The sequence below is a fragment of the Aegilops tauschii genome, chromosome 6 (genome assembly GCF_002575655.3).
Source record: "Aegilops tauschii subsp. strangulata cultivar AL8/78 chromosome 6, Aet v6.0, whole genome shotgun sequence".
In the NCBI taxonomy this organism is placed as follows: domain Eukaryota; kingdom Viridiplantae; phylum Streptophyta; class Magnoliopsida; order Poales; family Poaceae; genus Aegilops; species Aegilops tauschii.
In genome coordinates this window covers 13732406-13751411 of record NC_053040.3, presented here as the reverse complement: position 1 = coordinate 13751411, position 19006 = coordinate 13732406, and the positions used below count along the sequence as shown (strand labels likewise).

Below are 19006 nucleotides of genomic sequence, written 5' to 3'. Positions count from 1 at the left end.
CTGCAATGGTTTGAGGTAACCAAAACCTTGTGTGACCATATATCAATCTATGCTTTGCTCTTGCTTCACTGAGAGCAACCTTATCCTTAGTTAAACCATGTTTTCAGTGAGATAAGTTGAGGAATGTTATCCTTTTGGTTTAACTTTTATTTTTCTGTGAAAAAATGTAGGAAATTACTGTTTCAACATGGGATGATTCTGAATCACTACTTGATCTTGGAATACAGGTACCGGCGTCCTCAAAAAAGAAGGGACGAAAAGGAATACAGGTACCTGCCATCCTGTTTAAATGTTACGTGAAGTTGGTAACATTGAGCCATGCCACCTTGTTACATACCCGTACCTTGAATACAGGTACCCGTACCGGCCATACTGTTTTGTGTCGAATCATTTACCATTTAATCCTATTATCCTTTGCTGTTCGGTTCTTGTGAATTCTGCGTTGAGTGGCAATTCTGCTTAATAACCGACTAGTGTTATAATTATCAAAAATTAACGCAACATTTTGCCATTTTCTGGTATCTACTCCTTATTCTGCCTTTCTGCAGTAGCATAAACTGGTGGGCCTATACTCTTTACCTTGCTCAGGGGAGCTTTGTCATCTAATTTGTGGTGTAGTGGTCCATATAAGCTCTGACGATTTACTGTATGTTTGCAGCATCTTTCTGGTTTTATGCTTATATCACTAAACAAGTTTGTTACTGACAATTTTGCGTGAGAAATCAGAGTTTGGGTAGCGGTGTCCTGATTCTGATTGCAGGCGACAGGGAACAACGTTTGCATGTAACCTGCTAATCAACCACGATAAAATTTGCAACAACCCGTGTAGATGACGATCTAACTTGTTTTTGCAGAGTGTGCATGTGATATGGTATAGCTTTCAAGATTTGCAATGTGTTTGTATGAGATGCTATATGTTATGTAAAATTTATTCACGGCCTGCGTGTCGTGGTACGGCATGATGACTGGAGTCATATGATTGTCACTTAATTATGGCCTGTGTGCCAGAACTGTTTATTCGCTCGAGGCAAAGCAATAGATAGATGCAAGGTGATGATCTACGATGCGGAGGTGGACCCCGACGCACATGTCGGAAGCCGTGGTGATGTTCCCGGCGCCAAGGACAAAGTTGGTGGAGACGGCGACTTCTACCACGACGACGTGAAGACAGCGAAGACTTCACGAAGCAAAGGGCTATACTATATCACATAATTATATGAACTGCCTGTGATGTTTATCCCTTTGATGCACCCTTGTTTGATGCGCGGCAGTCGTGTTTTATTAGGGCGATCTCTCGCAACAATATCAAGTTGATAGTGTTCTTCCAAATGTAGCATCATCTGAACTATGTTTCACACCGGAGCAGGTCAAGTCACGGGGGTGCACACGGTGTGATGCATAAGAGGCGGGTGCATGCATAGAACAAATGATCATAGAAAACAAGTGTAGAATTGCTAACATTAATTGGTGGAGAAGGCATGGAGGATGTTGAAGCTTCATCATTAAAAGGGACATTCCTGAGTTCTTGCTTTGGTGGTCTCTATCTTCTTTGGTGTTCCTCTGCATAATAAGCAAAAAAACCAAAAAAAAAAAACCCAATGAAGCTAGATAGAATGGGCCAACAAAATCAAAAACCAAAACTTGCTTACCTTTTGGTAGTGGAAGCATGCGGCAAATGCCATTCCCCTGTTGCCCGCTTCAGGATGCCGGCATTGGAGAGCATGGCCCAGAGGTGCGTGATGAACTCCCCACCTTTGGCCAGGTGCGCGATGTGTGCCTCCGCGTTGTCGGACGGCGCGATGTACAGGATCATCTCTGCCCAGAACTCTGCCATGACCTTCCAGCGTAGGTTGTCATCGCTGAGCATCTCCAGTTGCCGTCCTAGGTGGATACCCTTGTGAAAGGTCGTCCGCTGTTCATGTTGGTCAGGTAGCTGTAACCCTCGGATCTTGGTGCGCTTTTCTTCCTCCTTCATTGGTTTTTCTCCTAGTTCTTGCTGTGCTTCCTGCAAGACTCTTTGAAACACTTGTTTTGTGGTCAGGCTATGCTCCGGGAGGAACTCCGGAAGAAAGGCCACCAGGTAGGCACAATATCTTGACAATGCTTTGGCTACTTCATGATGCCATTTTACCAATGGGTCATCACTTATTGGTGTCATGTCACAGTAGCAGGTTGCTATGTGCCATATGAGGATGGCGTCCGTATGAGTTTCTTGCTTGCAGGTCCATAACCAGTCATAACCAGGACTGTCCCTGTTTCTCGTAGCCCTGTTTATCTTGCCCATGTTTATCTTGAGAGACCTGGTGCCGTTTGTTGGTGGGCCATCTATATCCCGGAGAGTATTGGCAACCAACTCTCTCATGTTGTCCAGCTCTAGCATGTCGACCTGGTCTTCTTCTACTGGGAGATGCTTGATGAACCTATATGACGGTTGGGATAGCACAATTCTGTGGAACCAGGCTACAAGAGCCTTCTTGGGAGAGCGACGACGGTCGTAGTCTTGGAGAATTGAGTATTGGCCTATTTTGTTCCTCCAGTAAGCACCACCAGTTTGAGCTTGAAACGGGTCAAAAACATCCTGCACATTAGGATTAGGCCTAAAGCGGATGATGATGAGGCGGGGGTGGTTGGGGAGATCATTGAGTTTTCGAAAAGCAGTGTGTATTGGACGCCAATAGATGGCCACAAGATTTTTAACCAGCAACGACATTGGGTTCTCAAATAGTGAACACAATGACATAAACGTTGCAATCACGAGTGGAATGCCACTAGAGAAGATTGAAATGATCACATAGAATTCACCCAAAAACTGTTGTGCAACGTCAATGTACTTCAATCCTGATTCTATGATTGGGAGGGAGGCGGTGAAGAAGTAATCGTGAAGGAAAGCCAACTGCACCTCAGCAATGGTGAATACCCTCTTGTAGCCATCTGCTCTTGTCAGGTCCGCCAGCGCAAGACAGCGCACCTTGTCATCTCCTTCTTCTGCGCAGTGGAACCCATAGTAGCGCCTTGCCAAAAGCCGGCACAAGCTGTAGGAGAGCCAAATGTCCTTGTCCTCATTCGGCAGGTCATCTCGCTGCACCAAATCTTTGACAGTGGCCCATTCCCCATTTCCCCTCTGCACAAAGGGATATCTGCAACAATCTAGCAGCTTCAGACTGCTGTTACTGTTAGCATCATCATCTTCATCAAAAAATGGTGAGGTCGTTGAGGTTGACGACGATTTGCTGGACTCCCGCTTCATGTAGTCAGCGACTGCTTTGGTCTGGCAATCCAAGGTGGATTCTGATGTATGAGCAAATAGAGTGAACAAGGTCAAGAAAAAATCTAGACCCATCTGCACAAGTCGGTACAGTACTCGCCGCCGACAGCACCGAGCCCAATCTAGAATAATTCCCCAATCTACCCAACCAAGGAAGAGTAGCCACATGAGATAATTGTAACCATCTTGTGGGCGGTCGTGGAGAGAATAGGCTCTCATGTTGGTGACAAGCGGTGCAACGACCTCTTGAAATGATGGAAGGCTCAAGCGAAACATGTAGAAGACGCCGACCACGAGCGAAGGGGTATCTTCATGGATGTGGTGGGAGTGGGAGGTGGAGGACACAGCTTTGGTAGCGTAAAACACGAGAGGAACGGGAAGATAGTAGGCCGCCATCGCACCATACTGGACGAGCCAGTGCCCCGAGCGACGGCGCTTTCCCACCAGGACACGCTGGAGCAGGTAGAGGCCGCCCAATGCCAGTGCCAGGGCCATGAGTTTGGTTTCCAGGCTCAACGTCGCCGATACCACAGCGACTAGTGTGGAGGAGATGGCGGCCTTGGAGACAGCAGCGGCCCCATTCTTTCTCAAGGCTCGCCGCATCATGACGGATCGCCGGACAGGAAGGAAAGAATGGGAGAGGACTCGCTTTGCTTGGGTCGCTGCAGTCTGCAGATGCAGTAGAAAAGAAGAGGGAAAATGGCTTCTTACATTTCTAACCACAAGAAGAGACTCATGTTTGCCTTCCGTCGCCGCTAAGCGTTGCGTGGTTCGTACCACGTTCCACCAGACGCGCTTTGCCTGCACTCAGGAGAAACTAAAATCTGCTCGTCGTAAGGCCACGTGCTCTCCTCATGTCCACTCAGTATCAGTATCTGTATTTTCTTCATCCGGCATTGTCCGTCACACCTATAGGTCGGACTCTCGCGGCCGTACGTCAATGCCCGTTCCGTCAGTGCCGTGCGTGTGTGGTCAGGGGTGGAGGGAGCTAGGATTTAGATATTTTTCTGATGAAAATGCTAGGATTTAGATATCAAACCGATAACAATCATATGTGATGAAATACGTATACGATAACAAATAAAGGGCATCTCTAAGGGCCTTCCTAAATCGCACTCTCTAAATCATCATTTGGAGAGTCATTTGCATAAAAATCACTTTCTATATATTTTCACTCTCTAACAGTTTTTCTATATCTCATCCGCACTCTATTTATAGAGTCATTCTCGTCTTCTATTTTAGGCAAATGGCCTACTTAATGTATAAGATGGGCCAAACTTTAAATTTTTAGAAGATGATGAACAAACTGAAACTGGTAGGTTCTATTGAGAAATGAAGCTTATCAAAGAATTTATTGAGAAATGAAGCTTATCAAAGAAATTAAATACTTTGTCACAAAAAAAAATAAAATACTATCTTAATTCGGCGTCTTAAGTAAGTAATTTTACAACAACTTGACATGAAACGAAAAAAGCAGATGAAATAAAGATAACAAAGTTTTGAACCAAGAAATTGATTGGCTCATACATGGTTGTCCGTACCAATGGATGTAATCTTACTGTTAATAACTAGTCCAACCCGTACTCTCGCACGGGCTAGAATCTTACGAGACATAGCACTAGTAGAGAACAAACTTTTGGTACAGGGCTTTAGTCCCAATCATTTTTGGGCCCGGGACTAAAGAATGGATTAGTCCCAGTTGGATCCACCAACCGGAATTAACATCCCCTGCCCAACGGCTAGAGCAGCAACTTTTGCAGGAGGGGGACCTTTAGTCCCGGTTGGTTGATCAAACCGGGACTAAAGGTCATCCTCTAGTCCCGGTTCAAGCTGCCAGCCGAGACTAAGCCTTTAGTCCCGGCCAGAATTTTGGATTTTGTTTTTCAATTTTTACCGCCGCTGAACGAAATTTGTTTTTTCGAAAAAATTCAGAGAATTTCGGATGAAAATCACAAACGAAAATTTGAATTTTGGGACGAAAACTGAACGAAAATTAGACGAAAATTGAACGAAATTTTCCCAGAAATTTGAAATACAACAGAACAACAAATGAATATCATAATCTTTAGGAAAATATGCATCCAAAAATCATACAGCAAAATCTATTCATCAAATCATTACACGTCAGACTGAAAATTAACACTCCAGCGACAGCCATTCAGAAAGTAGCATAGTCCAACAATTCAGAGAGCAGCAACCATTCGGAAAGTAACATGATAGTCTAGATTAACATGCGACTTAATAGTCCAGATTAAGAGTCCAAATGAATGTCCATAACGGTTCAGAATTACAGTTCATGATGAACTTAACAAGGCATTCAAAGTTCAAATACGCCAACCCCAAAATGCAAACAGAAAGTGCAATTCGGACTTCCTGTTCTTCAACCCTTCAGTCTTGCATCAAAAGTATTGAATCGAACAGAGACCTTCACTTCAGACTTCCTGTTCATCCACCCGTTAGTCTTCCTGCACGGGAGATATTCTTGTCTCTTAGTGTCTCCCGAAGTGCGGTCTGAATCTGTTCAGCATCATCTTCTTCGATATTTATCACCCCTTCTCCGTGGTACAACCCTTCCATGATATCTTGTTCCAAGCGGAGCTTACGATTTGTCTTTTCCCTCTTCTTCCGCCTTGCGTCATCCCGGGAGTCCCTCATTGCAGCACGCACATTTCTTGGAACATTGGGGCACACCCTCACTTCACCTGGTATACCACCAAGGTGCTCCCTAAAGCGGGTTGCACCTCCTCCTCTAGTGATTAGGGGGCAGTACCGACAATCAAATCCACCACCAAACTTGGGGCCATGGTTCCAAATATAATAGATGTCATTGCTTACAAGTCCTACATATCAAAATTGGAAGCACCATGTTAGCAATGCATCATAATATATAGCTACAACAGAATAAACAACATTTCAACTCTAAATGCATCATAATACGAAATAAAAACTGATTAAGGAATAAAAAGAATGAACCAGGACAGTGAAAAGAATTAGCTGATGGCTCGCTCGACCCGGTGCTTGTGGTCGGTGCAGAAGAGGACGGCGGTGCCTCGGGACATGTTCGCGCGGCGAGGAGTAGCCGATGGCCACGCGAGCGACGGCGGCGCTCGTATAGAGGTGCTCGGGCGAGCTCAGAAACGAGCGAGGGAGAAGGGTTGGGGGCGAGTAGCGCTAGGGTTAGTCGCGGGGGTGGATGGGGAGGTCGAGGGCGACCATATGCGCGTCCTGGAGCTCCTGTAGCGGCTGCTGTCGGCCATCGTGTTGGGGGGCCATGGCGTGCGCGCGCTGGCGGCCGACACAGAGGGGTGGAGGAGGGAGATGACTGCTGGCCTAGGCTGGGCCAGCTGAGTGCACAGTCAGTTTTTCCCCTTTTCTCTGCTTTCCATTTTAGCTACTGTTTTGCATTTAAATGGAGCACCAAATGACTTTTGTAAAAAGTGTCACTTGCCACATTAAATACTTTGCAATATTCTGAGCTGGCACAAAAGGTTTGAGGCAGTTCGGAAACCATTTGAATTTTGCTGGCATTTAAAAGAGCTGAAAAAGGGCTGCTGGACCACTGTTTTAAAATCCAGGGGCATTTTGGGAATCCAAAAAAGGTTGGTTTCATCATGACAATTATTTATGGAATATTTGCCATAATATGAACTATGTTTCTTGCATGACTGAGGATGTAAATATTTTACATGCAATTTGAATTGAATTGGACTTGATTTTTGGACAAGTGGCAATTTGGCTTAGTTAAGCATGATGACCGCCATTAGAGGGAGATTACTGTGGCTTAACACTGGGGGTGTTACAGATATTATTATGTTGATGTTGTTAATTTATCGTTTCTCAATATTTATACCGTAAAGAGATTACATGATAAACATGTTAGGTAGCATTCAACATAAAAAATTCGTTTTTATCATTTACCTACTCGAGGACGAGCAGGAATTAAGCTTGGAGTTGCTCATAGGACTCCGGTTAGCGCAAACATAGCACCGTTCCCGAACATCCCCTCACTATACAGCCTCAGCGGCCCAGGTTTGTTAGAGGTTGAGACACCAACGACCGAGCCGGATACACCCCACATATCGGAACGGGGAAAAGTGACCCAACACACGCCGTGCACCCTCGTCGGACCGCCTGAGCCCCAACCATTACAGGACGACACCCGCTTGATTAGTCCCTTTAGTGATCGAGTAAAGGAGCATAAAGGATTCTCGCCTTTTTCCCAGTAGTTGACCGTGAGTTATCGAACCCACGAGAGGACGGTACCCTTTAAGTCACGGGTTTCTAACAAGTTTTTGCAAGAGAATTAAATTCCAGCTTTTGACCTGATCGAAATCAAGTTGACACTAAAAATATCTATATCTATATCTATATCTATACCTAATATTAAAAGACGGAACCTTTCATAGTTCTCCATACGCCATCTCTTTATATCCGTTGATTTTGATTGAAGATTGACGGCTGAGATTAAAAAAATAGATCTACACACGGGTAACTGAAAAAACCAAACGGTTCACCGGCGTCGATGGTACGATATAACTCCTACGAGGTCGAGCACAACAGACTCCTGGCCGATGCGGCAAGGAGATGGCGAGGCTGAGTGCGCCGAAGCAGGCTGGGTCGCCGATGCGGCAAGGAATTCTTCTCCTCTCTCTCGCTGCTCGCCCTCCCTCTCTCTGTACACCGGAAGGAACGAGGGCGGTGGGCATCGACCGTGACATAAATCGAGCGCAGCAGACAGTGCTCGCGGCGGCCGGCCAGAGAAGACATGCAGCGGCCGGCCAGAGGAGGCGTGCGACGGACTAAGCACTCGCACTGTGGTGGCAGCCAGTGCATACATCAGCAACAACTAGGGTGCGCCATGACGAGGCCAGCTAGGACGTAGATAGTAGCCAGGGTTCGCGGGTCGAGGGTGCGTTCCCCGACCCGGGGTCGATCGACCCTAATCAAGGATCGGGTACGAGGTGGGGTCAAGGTGGGTCATTGGGCGGATCGCGACCCCAATCGAGGGATGATAGCCCAGATCGATATGGAAGATCGCAAGGAGAAGGCAGGGGATCTGTGGGGAATTGGGAGTTCATGGTGGATCGAGGCTTACCTGCCAATCGCGCTCTGAAGTACTCAACTCTGCTGGACTGTTGGTCTCCGCCCTTCCGTGACCCGCCACTCGAGTGCAGGTCGGCGAGCTGCCTGCGGCCATATGCGCCCTTTCCCTTCCTGCTCCCGCAGTCACACCATTAATGGATACGCACCCTACTCGCCGCCGCAGCTTGAGAATCCAATGCTGGTTAGGGAATGAAAACTGCACAAGGAAGAAGGGGCAGCTGAACTGATGATGAGAGATTAGGGGGATAGTCTCTGCAAACAACGCAGACGAGAAGATCACGCCGTAGACAGCTGCTTGTGGCCCCGTTTTTTCTGATGAAGTGGGAAGGGAAATAAATCACTGCGCTAATCTTTTCAGGGGGAACGACGGGATCTTTGTTTCCTTCCATGGAAAAATCACCATGACCCGGGGTCATCGACCCAAAAATGTTTGGATCGCGATCCACGTTCCCAATTGACGTTCCGAAGATGCATATCCCTCATCGCACCTCGTCCCGGAGGGTAGCGATTCTCGACCCGGACGATCCGGATTCTTGGCAACCTACGTGGTCGGAGCGGGCTAGGTCGCGCGGCGGCTGCGTGGCCGGGCTGCGTCGTTTTAGGCGAGACAGCCGTCTGGCGTGTTGTGCGTGCGTAATGTTGGCCGCATGTTGTGCGTGTGTGTGTGATGTTGTCCGCCTGATGTGCTTGAGTTCTGGCTGCGAGAGGATGCCCAGTCGACCGGCGCGCGTGGTGTTCGGCTGCCTTCAGGTTTGTGCGTGCATGTTGGCTGCCGGCGTGCTATGAGTGCGTGTGGCTGGCCGGCTTGTTGTTTGCCTTCTGTTTGAAACCTCGTGGAGTCAAGTTTTCAGAGCAGACCATGAATTTAACATCAGCGTTCAGTTACCTTTTAAAGCTGCGCATCATGTGTTTGAGGTAATGTGTGATAAAAACTCTCTCAAAAAAAGTGTGATAAAAACAACTATGGTAGGGCAATGTCTTTTGATCAGATTATGTAAAATCACGATTGACACAGGAATAAAACAATATATATCTGATAGCATATATATCATTCAAGGCGAGCGTAAAGTTCACGACTTAGATAATAAAATGCATTAAGTTATATATTCACGAAGAAGAAAGAATACTTGCCTGTAGTTTTATTTCCTTCTAAAAAGATGCTACTTTATTAATCTTACTGCTACAATGGTTCTTATATATTATTACAAAGTTTATTAAGAGTTTCCTCTCCATTTTATCTTTCATTATTAGGGGAATACGTACACATGTTGGGTTGCATATTCAAAATTGACGAATCTAATGCAAGAACACCCCTATTAAACCTGATTGATTATTGTATTGCTATTTGTCGATATCCCTTATGATATATTTTATATGAGCTCTTTTAGGGTGATTGGCGAGTTACAACTCGTAATTTCATGTAACTCCACCTCCAATTTTTCCTGACCGTCAGATCTGGGAAATTAGTTAAAGAATTATTTTTTGGTCAAAAGGGTAGAATAGTAAAAAAGTTCCTCCCATCCGTTCTGCAGGAGGATTAGCCCCCCGTCCCCACACACACAGTTGTGTTTCTCGTCGCATAGCCGCCGCCGCCCTTTTCGCCGTTCCAATCGAGAGATCCCGCGGCGGCCCCGATCGAGGGCAAGCACCAGCGGCCCGCCTCCCTGGTTTCGATCTGCTCCTGCCACCAGGGTTCCGGGGATCCGCTGCGGCGCGCCGGCCAGCCGAAGTCTCCCTTGCCCCCCACCCCCACCCCCCTGCAGCACCTCCCTCCGTCAAGCAGCCGGCGACGCCCATCAACGCCGGCGAGCAAAGGTACCTCCCCCCCCCCCCCCCCGACCCGCGTGTCAAGTCAGACAGTCTCCGGCTGTATGAGGAATTAAACTGCTGCAAATCTGTATTTGCGCAGCCGGCCACCTTACGTAGTGCAACTGGGAATCCTTGATCCATAGGAGATTCTGAAATTTTAACTTGAGTCCAAAGTTGCAGCATGATTTAGTTTGCATGGTTCTGCACCTGCAGATTCTAGGTGATTTTTAAACTGTTTGTGTGATTCATTTTCACATTTAGTATCCCGTCGACAAAATTATTTGCTGCATTCCAGACTATGTCCAACTGAATTCAGTACAACGCTCTGAAATGTCTAGACTATGTTCAGTTATATTCAGATTTTGTTAAGCTATGTTCACTAAATTTATTCAATTCAAAATATGGTATACACTTTCTTTGTTCAGACCTTATCGGGCTGTCCAGTTTTGGGACAAAATATATTATCAATGAAATGCTGAACATATGTTGGAGTTGCCCAGGATGAAGAAAGAAAAACACACACACACACATATGGTCAGCTCTATGCAGAGCACTCCTGCCACAACCACTTCCAATGCGTACCATTACTGTTAACGCATAGTCAGATTGCTCAATTGCTGGACATTCAATTGCCATGCAATGTGGCAGCAAACTGAATTTTCCATGAAAAATTAGCATAGTCAGATTACATACCACTTCTAGTTCTCACCAACTTGTCTACAAATTAGTACTCAATTGCCTACATATACGTCATGAAAGCATACACAACTGTTGTGATGAAACACATCAGTACAACAAACTGCATAACATTCCTCTTCTTCTGCACTTGTAAGTCAACAGTCTTCTCCAGCAGCAGCTCATCCTTGTGCACAACAATTCATACAGGGGCGGCTTGAACTTGCCGAGGATGCCATCTGCTTGAACTGGCTCCACAAGTCGCCGTCGCCGTCACTTGGTCTCATGGGTCAAGAGCGCAGCCTATCGTGCCCAGGAATGCAGTAATCAGCAGACAGCCACCGCCCTGCCTGGGTCGCCACCGGGCCAGACCGCCGCTGCCTAAATCGCCACCACCGCCTGCTCTGTTTTGTGAGTGAGAAAGGGGATTGAGAAAATGAGAGAGAGAGAGAGAGAGAGCCGGCAGGGTGCCCGCTAATAGTCAAAACCAGGCTACATGGCCCATTTTAGTCAAAACCAGGGTCCACGTCATACTAAAACCACCTTAAGCGTTACCAGGGTTGAAAAGTATCCGGTTTAATTAGTTGAGAGACTGAGTTTTGGTGGTTTTGGAGTTGAGGGACGATTTCTGAATTTTCTCTAGAGTTGACGGATGAAAAATATACTTACCCCTTTTTTTGGTACATGGAGTGACTCGAATATTCTGATTCCGCTTTCTGTATTTTGTTAACCGACTTCAGAGGGAAGGATGCTACTGGTGAGGAATTAGTCAAGCCTTATACTCCGACTCACTGGATTCTGATATTGGATACTTTGAGCTTGTTTTAAAGGTAATTTATCGTAAACATGTTCCAACCCCACTGAATGTGTCTTATCAGTGATTCTGATTGTAAAAAGACTATGTGACCACTTGCAAGAATAATTAGCTTCATTATACACCATATTATAATTCACTTCTGAAGATATGCTGCAGCCAAATAGTTCTGTCAGAACATGACCAACCATCGACAATTATGAGTTTTTATATCATGTCAACTGCTGTGTTATGATTGGTTGCCATGAAAAGCAATGCACAGATTTAAATACCACTCATCTAGTACTGTATAAACGGTGCATAGAATTGTCCATTGGATGGCACGGTATGTACAATTTGTAGCTAGCATAAATCTGAATCTTGTAAAAGCAGTGCAGTAGCAACAACATTGAATTGAACTTCGTTGTTGCAATATCCATTATATTTAAGCACCAAGAGCATCACTTAGTATAAGTTTTTATCTTTAGAACAAGAGAACAGAACATAGATTCCCATATGTAGTTGAGATCCGGGGTTATAACTGCGACATCACACTTTCTGCCGACGCTGTGCAATTTCTTAAACTTTTGTAAATATTTCTTCATATTCTTCAGGTGACCCGGAGTGGCAGGCAGCTACATGTTGGTCTGCTGAGAAGATCAAACGCGCTAAGAAGATCAAGCAGGCAGAGAAAAAAGTCCGTGGTTCTAGATTCTCAGCCAAGGCAGAGAAGACTGATGGTAGGCAGGGTGTGCTTGTCTGTACAAAAAACATCATAGATTTAATGAGTATGTGGGAGGTTGAAGATGATGTTCAATGAGTTCTTGGCTTTCATGAGTATGTAGTCATTTCTCCGGTTGTTGTAATTGAACACATGCATGTGTGTGTCTGCTTGTGTGCCGCTATTAGCCCCCTCCTTTAGGTTCTTTGCTTTAGTCTGTTGTGGCCAGCTATTAGCCCCCTCCTATAATTCAGAGTTCTTTTACAACAAATCAGAGAAGGGTAGGTAATATTCTTTGCTTGTTTCATGAAATGTGCCTGTGCAAATTTGCATCAATCCATAATGTGGTGAGATTCCTAGTAAAACGGTGGATTAATTGACATTACGGAGATGCCGAAGAGTTAAAAAAGTATAAGAATTTAGTAAAATTGATCGATTAATTAATCATTCTTGCTGTTTTTGACTGATGCTCAGCTCATGTTGCTAATCATTCTTACTGTTTCTGAATGATGCAAATCATTCTAACATGCATCAGAAATCACCAACCAGTGGCATGGACTGTTGCGTGAGATAACACTGGTTTGGACTGGTGCAGCATATGCAATACAAAAATAGTAAAAGCCAGAATTTAGTATGCGGGCATCAAAGGAACCTTTCATCTAAAAATTGAGCAACAACTCAAAGTTGAAAGCCTATTATTGTAAACATAGTCTCACAATTGTCACTTGAATGAAGTGATTGTTGGTTCGGAAATAATATGAACACTACTTGGGACAATAATTCAGCTCTAAAGCTTGAAATTGTAGAAAAACCAAAAGCCTACAAAAGAGGCTCGTCACTGCTGCCGAAAAGCAATGCCTTCTTCGGATTGTTATCTGCAAGTTTCTTCCTTTTGGGCGATGACCCATATTCGCCCATGTTCCTCTCGCCCATATCCATGTACCCACACGAATATATGTCTTCCTCAGACATGTCCTGTCCAAAAGCATACGAAAGGTATTTAGATCAACATGCAAATGATGTGGCCATTTTTTGTATAATAAGAAGGAACTTGGCAATATAACCAACCTGTTCATACATGTCATCGTCACTATCATATGAGAATTGTGCATCATCTGAGAATGCACAATTCTTGACAATGTACAAATGACATTTCTTTAGCCCTTCTAAAGCATGCAACATTTTATGACGAGGAGTACTTGAAGTGCTATTGGTGGGACCGCCCAGCTGGCCACCATGTGAACATAGTTTTTGGTTCGGGATACACATACTGGTGATAGCCAAGTGTTGTCATGAGAATCGGCCTTACTCGTTGGGGACGACTCATGATGTTAGCATTTCCGGATGACCCTTTGTGCTAAAAGGGATCCAGGGATCAAACAGTGGTACTGGTAGTATCAGACGACTCGTGGTGTTAGTGATGTATCCGGAGGACCCGTAGTACTAGACGTGAAGAGCCATGGTCATAGTACTACTTGTAGTGGATGGCCCACAACTACCGGCCTTACTCGTTCGGACTCAGCATTAACGGTAGTCCAAGTCCGAATCACCGTTAACTACCGGTAGTCGGGGTCCAGACGAGGAGTACTTGAAGTGCTAAATTTAACATTGATTTCCAAGAAAATTCATATTTTCTAAATTTAACACTCCAACATTGAATGTGGCATACTCATTAATCAGTAATCACAAGCTTCGGAAAAAATCATACAAGAATCCTATAACGGTAAGTTCTACACAACTAGCATTTCATGTCATGTAGTTCCTACCTTTCATGATTGAATGTAACGCACCACTATTTCCTCTACAGAAGGACGAGTACGAAGCCAACATTACATAGGAACGAAAAGGTGCAGACAACAACGTCACGATTGTCATCAACCCTGATGTTACAAACAAACCAGAGACATCCGGTGCCCCAAAGTGTAAACGTGGACGCCCGAGGAAGAATGCCCCTCCTAGTAGTGAAACAACAATTTGACACTGAGACTATCGCTAAACAAGTGGAGTTGAAAAGATGCAAACGCAAACCATCAAACACCGTGTCCAGCCCATTCGTACAGCCATGAATGGGCTACACGGAGAGGCACTTCAAGGGCAGTTCCAAATGATTGATCTTCATAGCATGTTCTTTGAATTAAAGACTACACTTATGTTCTGATGTTTTTGCATATTATTTGTACACTTATGTCCATCCAAATGCTTGACTTTTCATTGGTTCTTAAAAAAACAGCTAATGAGCTGCATGTTCCACTTCTATCATTTGCACCATCTGATCCAAACCTATCTGCATCGGAGTATCCTTACATTTAAAACACTACCATAAGTGACTACTTACAAATGCATGATGATTATGGCTGAGGCAGGGTAATTAAGGAAGAAAAATCATAGCATATAGAACACATGAGCAATGATGTAAATATCATGGTTACACTACTATCTCTCACATCACGAGTTGAGTGGGAGATTATTACCTCGCCAGCAAAAATAACAGAATCAATAATGCAGCTAGCTTGATGGATTACTTCGCTCCACTCCACAAGAAAAAATTCAGGCTGCAGCACCAGCAGTCAATGCACACACAGAACCGTATTATCAAATGCCAGCCTCTCCTACAGAAAATAAGAAAGAATAGCATCAGGAACACAATGTACCATTGTTTTACTGACATAGACATGTCAGACAAGAGTTGATACATTGCAGCTTGTGTTTTGCATCGAAACTAACGCGATACATGGAGCTAACAAATTTACAACTAATAAATCTAGGTCTAAGTCTGTTGGGTAACAATACTGAAACAGACGTCCCAGCTAGCTTTACTATAACAGAGTTCTGCTTACTAACTAGACAACTAGGACAACAATGAGAACCAGGCAAGCAACATAAGATCATCGAAGAACAAACAGATGCTAAACTTGCTCATTGGCAAAATAGGTTGTGCACGCGAACATGACAGAGATGACTAAAATAGGGGGCCACACTTCTTTCCATATTTGTGCAGAATGATTATGGCTGAGGCATGATAATGCACTTGTAGCAACGCGTGCAAAGCGGGCAAGAAATTCATATAAAGTAGGCATTCTTCCAAATTGAGCCAATTCTGGTCGAAGATATACTATACATAATTACTGTCCATTTTATACGGCGACATACATTGCCTAAATAATCAGAACTATGTTTGAGGCGCGGGTCATGTACGTCTTGAGCTCCCGATTCACCTTCTCCTCGTCCCACATGAACACCTCGATGTTCTGCACCCACTCGAAGTAGCTCACCATCACTCCGCCGGAGTTGGCCATGATGTCTGCTAGGACCAGCACACCCTTCTCTGCACCATGAACATGTACATTTCTCTACTATAAGTCAACGTGTGAAATGCGTCAACAAATGCAGCTTAGTTTTGTGGCAAAATGTTGGTGTTCTTGCCTCGTCGGCCTCGGGGTCTGTTGGGTGGTTAGCAGCCTCGATGATGTACTTCGCTTTGATGGCATCAACATTGTCCCTAGGAGAAGAAGAAAAACTGAAGATAAACGGTACAATTACAATAGGCAGGTATTGCAGATTTTCTTAACAAACCAAAGTGTCAGACTCGATTCGCAACTTCCATTAGAGATGTCTAGTCCATTCTGAGAAAGCTTTCCATGTTAATTAATGTGTGGACTGCTGATACATACGACGTACTAAATATGCAAGTTCAGAAGATGGTGCGTTCTGAATACTGAAGATAAATGTGGCCAGACAGAATAGTCAGGTTTTGCGAAAAATAGTCAGGTTTTGCAGATTTGCTTAATAAACCAAGGTTTCAGACATGACTGTCAACTTCCGTTTGGGATAATAGTATATATATTGAGTCCATTCTGAGGAAGCTTTGCATGCTACTGAATGTGTGCTGAATAGCTGAGACATTATCTAATCTCTGAACAGTTGTATTCGAATGTTTGGCAAATGCGGTAACAAGCAGCGAAACGACAGATTCTGTGAGCGGGGTATACCTTGAGAGGCTCGGCGCTGCCCTCCGCCACCGGCACGTTGGGACGGCCTGCCTTCTCACACTGCCAAGCCAATCAAACAGCGGTTTAGCTTTTCAGCAGGGTTGTCAGTTAAAATTCAGCAAAATATAAATTGCAATGTGGGTTGCTATGCTGCCTGGTAGTACTTGCCAAAATCCGAAAATCGAACAGACTTTTTATTAACAATTTTTTTCAGATACAGAAAAAATAACAGCCATGATGATACTTTAACTGAGCTTCAGAGCAGTAATCTGATAGAAGATAGGATGAAGTGAGCTGGGACGAGGAAGAAGAAGATTACTTGTTTATGACTCCTCCCAGAGCTGCCGGGATGAGCACGTCACACTCTTCCGTGAGCAGCGAGATCAGGTCGACGGCGTCGCCTCCGTCGAAGCCCTTGATCCCGCGGTTCTCTGCCGAGTGCTTCATCAGATTGGCTATGTCAATGCCATTGGAGTTCTTGACAGCCACTGTGACATCTTTGATGTCAATGATTGTATTTTATGAAAATTATGATCGAGATGGAAATGAAAACGAGGAACTATTGTGATGATGTTAGACATTATGTTTTGACTAAAAATGATGCTGTGAATGGGTCCATGTGTGATGCAATTGGTGCATATACAAGAGAACTAAAGCAATAGAAAACTCACTATCAATGGAACAAAGTCGTCATTGCTGTCACAAATTCCTGTATTTTTCTGAGGAACATCAGCAGCGAACTCCTCATCCTACAATTGCCAAATTTTTATTATCGCGTCACGAGAAGTTCAAAATTAGTAAAGATAAAAAAATATATAGATAATATAGTCTAATAACATGGAGGATGCTATGCGGTCACTGTGTACTTGTACTACTTGCTGCAGTACTAATGAGCCCTATAAGAAAAAACATAAGCAGTTCATTTTCAGTTTGTCTGACGGTTCCACAAGGTAAGCGTGACCGAAGATTCAGAAAGAAAAGAGAGAAGGCAAATGAAATGGTTGAAAAAAAAGGAGTACTGAATTTGCCTCATAACAATCTCCGTACTTGAGCTTTCCCAATGCTCGATTCATCGACCGACCAACCAACCAACCAACCAACCAACTAACTAACTAACTAACTAACTAACTGATAAAAGCGGCTTCCTATATTTATTCTTGTTGATGTATGAGAACATGCGTTTGATACTCTGAATCCTGGAAGAATAGACGTGCCTGAATGCAGACATATGAGATCAGATGGTTCCATGAAGGTTCTTGCCATCAGCTCAAAAGCACCACCATCATCATCACCCGCCACCGCTGCAGCAGCAGCAGCAGCGATGTGCCTACTGATGCTACTGACATCATCAAGCAAAGAGAGCCTTCGATGCGCCAATGACATCTTCTGCCCCATCTTGGCCCTGGCAGAATGGGGGGAATCACCCGCCGGCGTCCCTCCCTTTCCCTAGAAATTATTCAGGAAACAAAGGCAGAGTAATTGTTATGCGTGTATACTAGTAGGTACTAGTAGAGGACCAAAAAGAAACACACATATAGTCTAGTAACGTAGAAAACAGATGCTTTCAGCACGTATTTGTACTGTCGCTGCAGTGCCAATGAGATCAACAGAGGGGGATGAAGGGGGAGCAAGAGACCGTACATATCATGTCCTCGGGCAGGATGAGCTGCACTCCGGCGGGGCCGGTGTCAACTGGGCGACCTCGACCAGCAGCGGCGACTGCAGTGTAGTTAAGGTCGACGACTAGATGCAGGCGTTGGGGACGACCTACTCCGGGCGCGGCTGCTCCCCCTCCTCGGTGGCACGGGCGGACTAGACCTCTTCTTTGTGAGGCCGACGTCAGCGAGGGGACGTGGTTACGCGGGCCCGTGGAGATATCTCCCCCGCGCGTGGAGCTCGTCCGGCGACGCCGCTGAAGATGCCGCCGCCACGACCACCCGCCTCCTCCGCTGAAGATGCCGCCGCCGCTGAAGATGGACGCCGATCTGGTCGAGGACTCAGCTGCGAGGAGAGGAGCGGGGAGGATAAGACGCAGGAGAACCAGCTGAGCCGGCGGCGCAGCGACCCGGGAGAGGAGGAGGCGAACGGAGAGGGGATCGACAGAACGGGGAACAAGCGTGTGGGGCTATGTTTTCTTTTCCTTTTCTCCCAGCGCTGCACACTAAATTGGACGGATCTACCTTTTTAGAAATTGATTAGCCCCACCATAATCTTGTAATGGTCCGACAAGTATTTGTAATTTCTTGTAATTCTAGTATCGTAACTCCTCGTAACTCCTATTTCTCCACCGTTTGATCGTAGTGAATGGACAGCCCTTAAATTCGCCAATCACTGTAACAGTTGTAATTTTATATATAGAACTAAACAAAGAATATATGAACTGTAAAATCAAGCATTTTTTTTCTTTTATGATGTTGCAACACCTTGGGCCATAAGCTAGAGACATAGAAGGAATTATTTTTCCTCACTGCAACGCAGATGCATGTTTTAGCGACGAAATCTGCATTTATCTACTGTGTCTAATATTACATCTTATATGCAAAAACTGGAACATATCGTCTAGATTAGAGTTGTCGGGGGACAATGAACAAAGGATTATGGATGTGCCTCCTCAATGAAAGTATCGTAGTTCGCTTTCCCCCCTTTTGTTG

General features: G+C 45.0%; 2 protein-coding genes and 1 long non-coding RNA gene across 6 annotated transcripts; 1 reads left to right on the top strand and 2 right to left on the bottom strand.

The window, feature by feature from the left end:
• Positions 1-1276: 1276 nt before the first annotated feature.
• On the bottom strand, positions 1277-4112 carry LOC109784688 (uncharacterized). Of its 2 annotated transcripts, XM_020343286.4 has the most exons (3): positions 2900-4054; positions 1650-2578; positions 1277-1560 (listed from the first exon to the last, which is right to left on the bottom strand). In XM_020343286.4, the coding sequence occupies exons 1-3, from the start codon at positions 3869-3871 to the stop codon at positions 1503-1505; spliced, it is 1959 nt and encodes a 652-aa protein (XP_020198875.1). In that variant the 5' UTR covers positions 3872-4054; the 3' UTR covers positions 1277-1502. The 2 variants fall into 2 exon arrangements, with proteins under 2 accessions (XP_020198875.1, XP_020198876.1); XM_020343287.4 differs by having other exon boundaries at positions 1650-4112.
• A 5828-nt stretch (positions 4113-9940) lies between these two features.
• Positions 9941-12553, top strand: LOC120967293 (uncharacterized). Its single transcript, XR_005761105.3, has 3 exons — positions 9941-10183; positions 11593-11682; positions 12260-12553. It is a non-coding gene; the product is annotated as an uncharacterized lncRNA (long non-coding RNA).
• Positions 12554-13008: 455 nt separating this feature from the next.
• Positions 13009-18458, bottom strand: LOC109784681 (glutamate dehydrogenase 1, mitochondrial-like). 3 transcript variants are annotated; one of them, XR_006664913.2, is made up of 7 exons: positions 17997-18458; positions 17027-17801; positions 16675-16843; positions 16356-16415; positions 15517-15865; positions 13435-14975; positions 13009-13341 (listed from the first exon to the last, which is right to left on the bottom strand). XR_006664913.2 is itself a non-coding variant. In XM_045229543.2 (5 exons), coding segments are annotated over exons 2-5 (369 nt in total). In that variant the 5' UTR covers positions 17028-17801; positions 17997-18458; the 3' UTR covers positions 15356-15726. The 3 variants fall into 3 exon arrangements, 1 of the variants encoding a protein (XP_045085478.1); XR_006664914.2 differs by having other exon boundaries at positions 14838-14975; XM_045229543.2 differs by lacking the exons at positions 13009-13341; positions 13435-14975 and having other exon boundaries at positions 15356-15865.
• Positions 18459-19006: the final 548 nt, after the last annotated feature.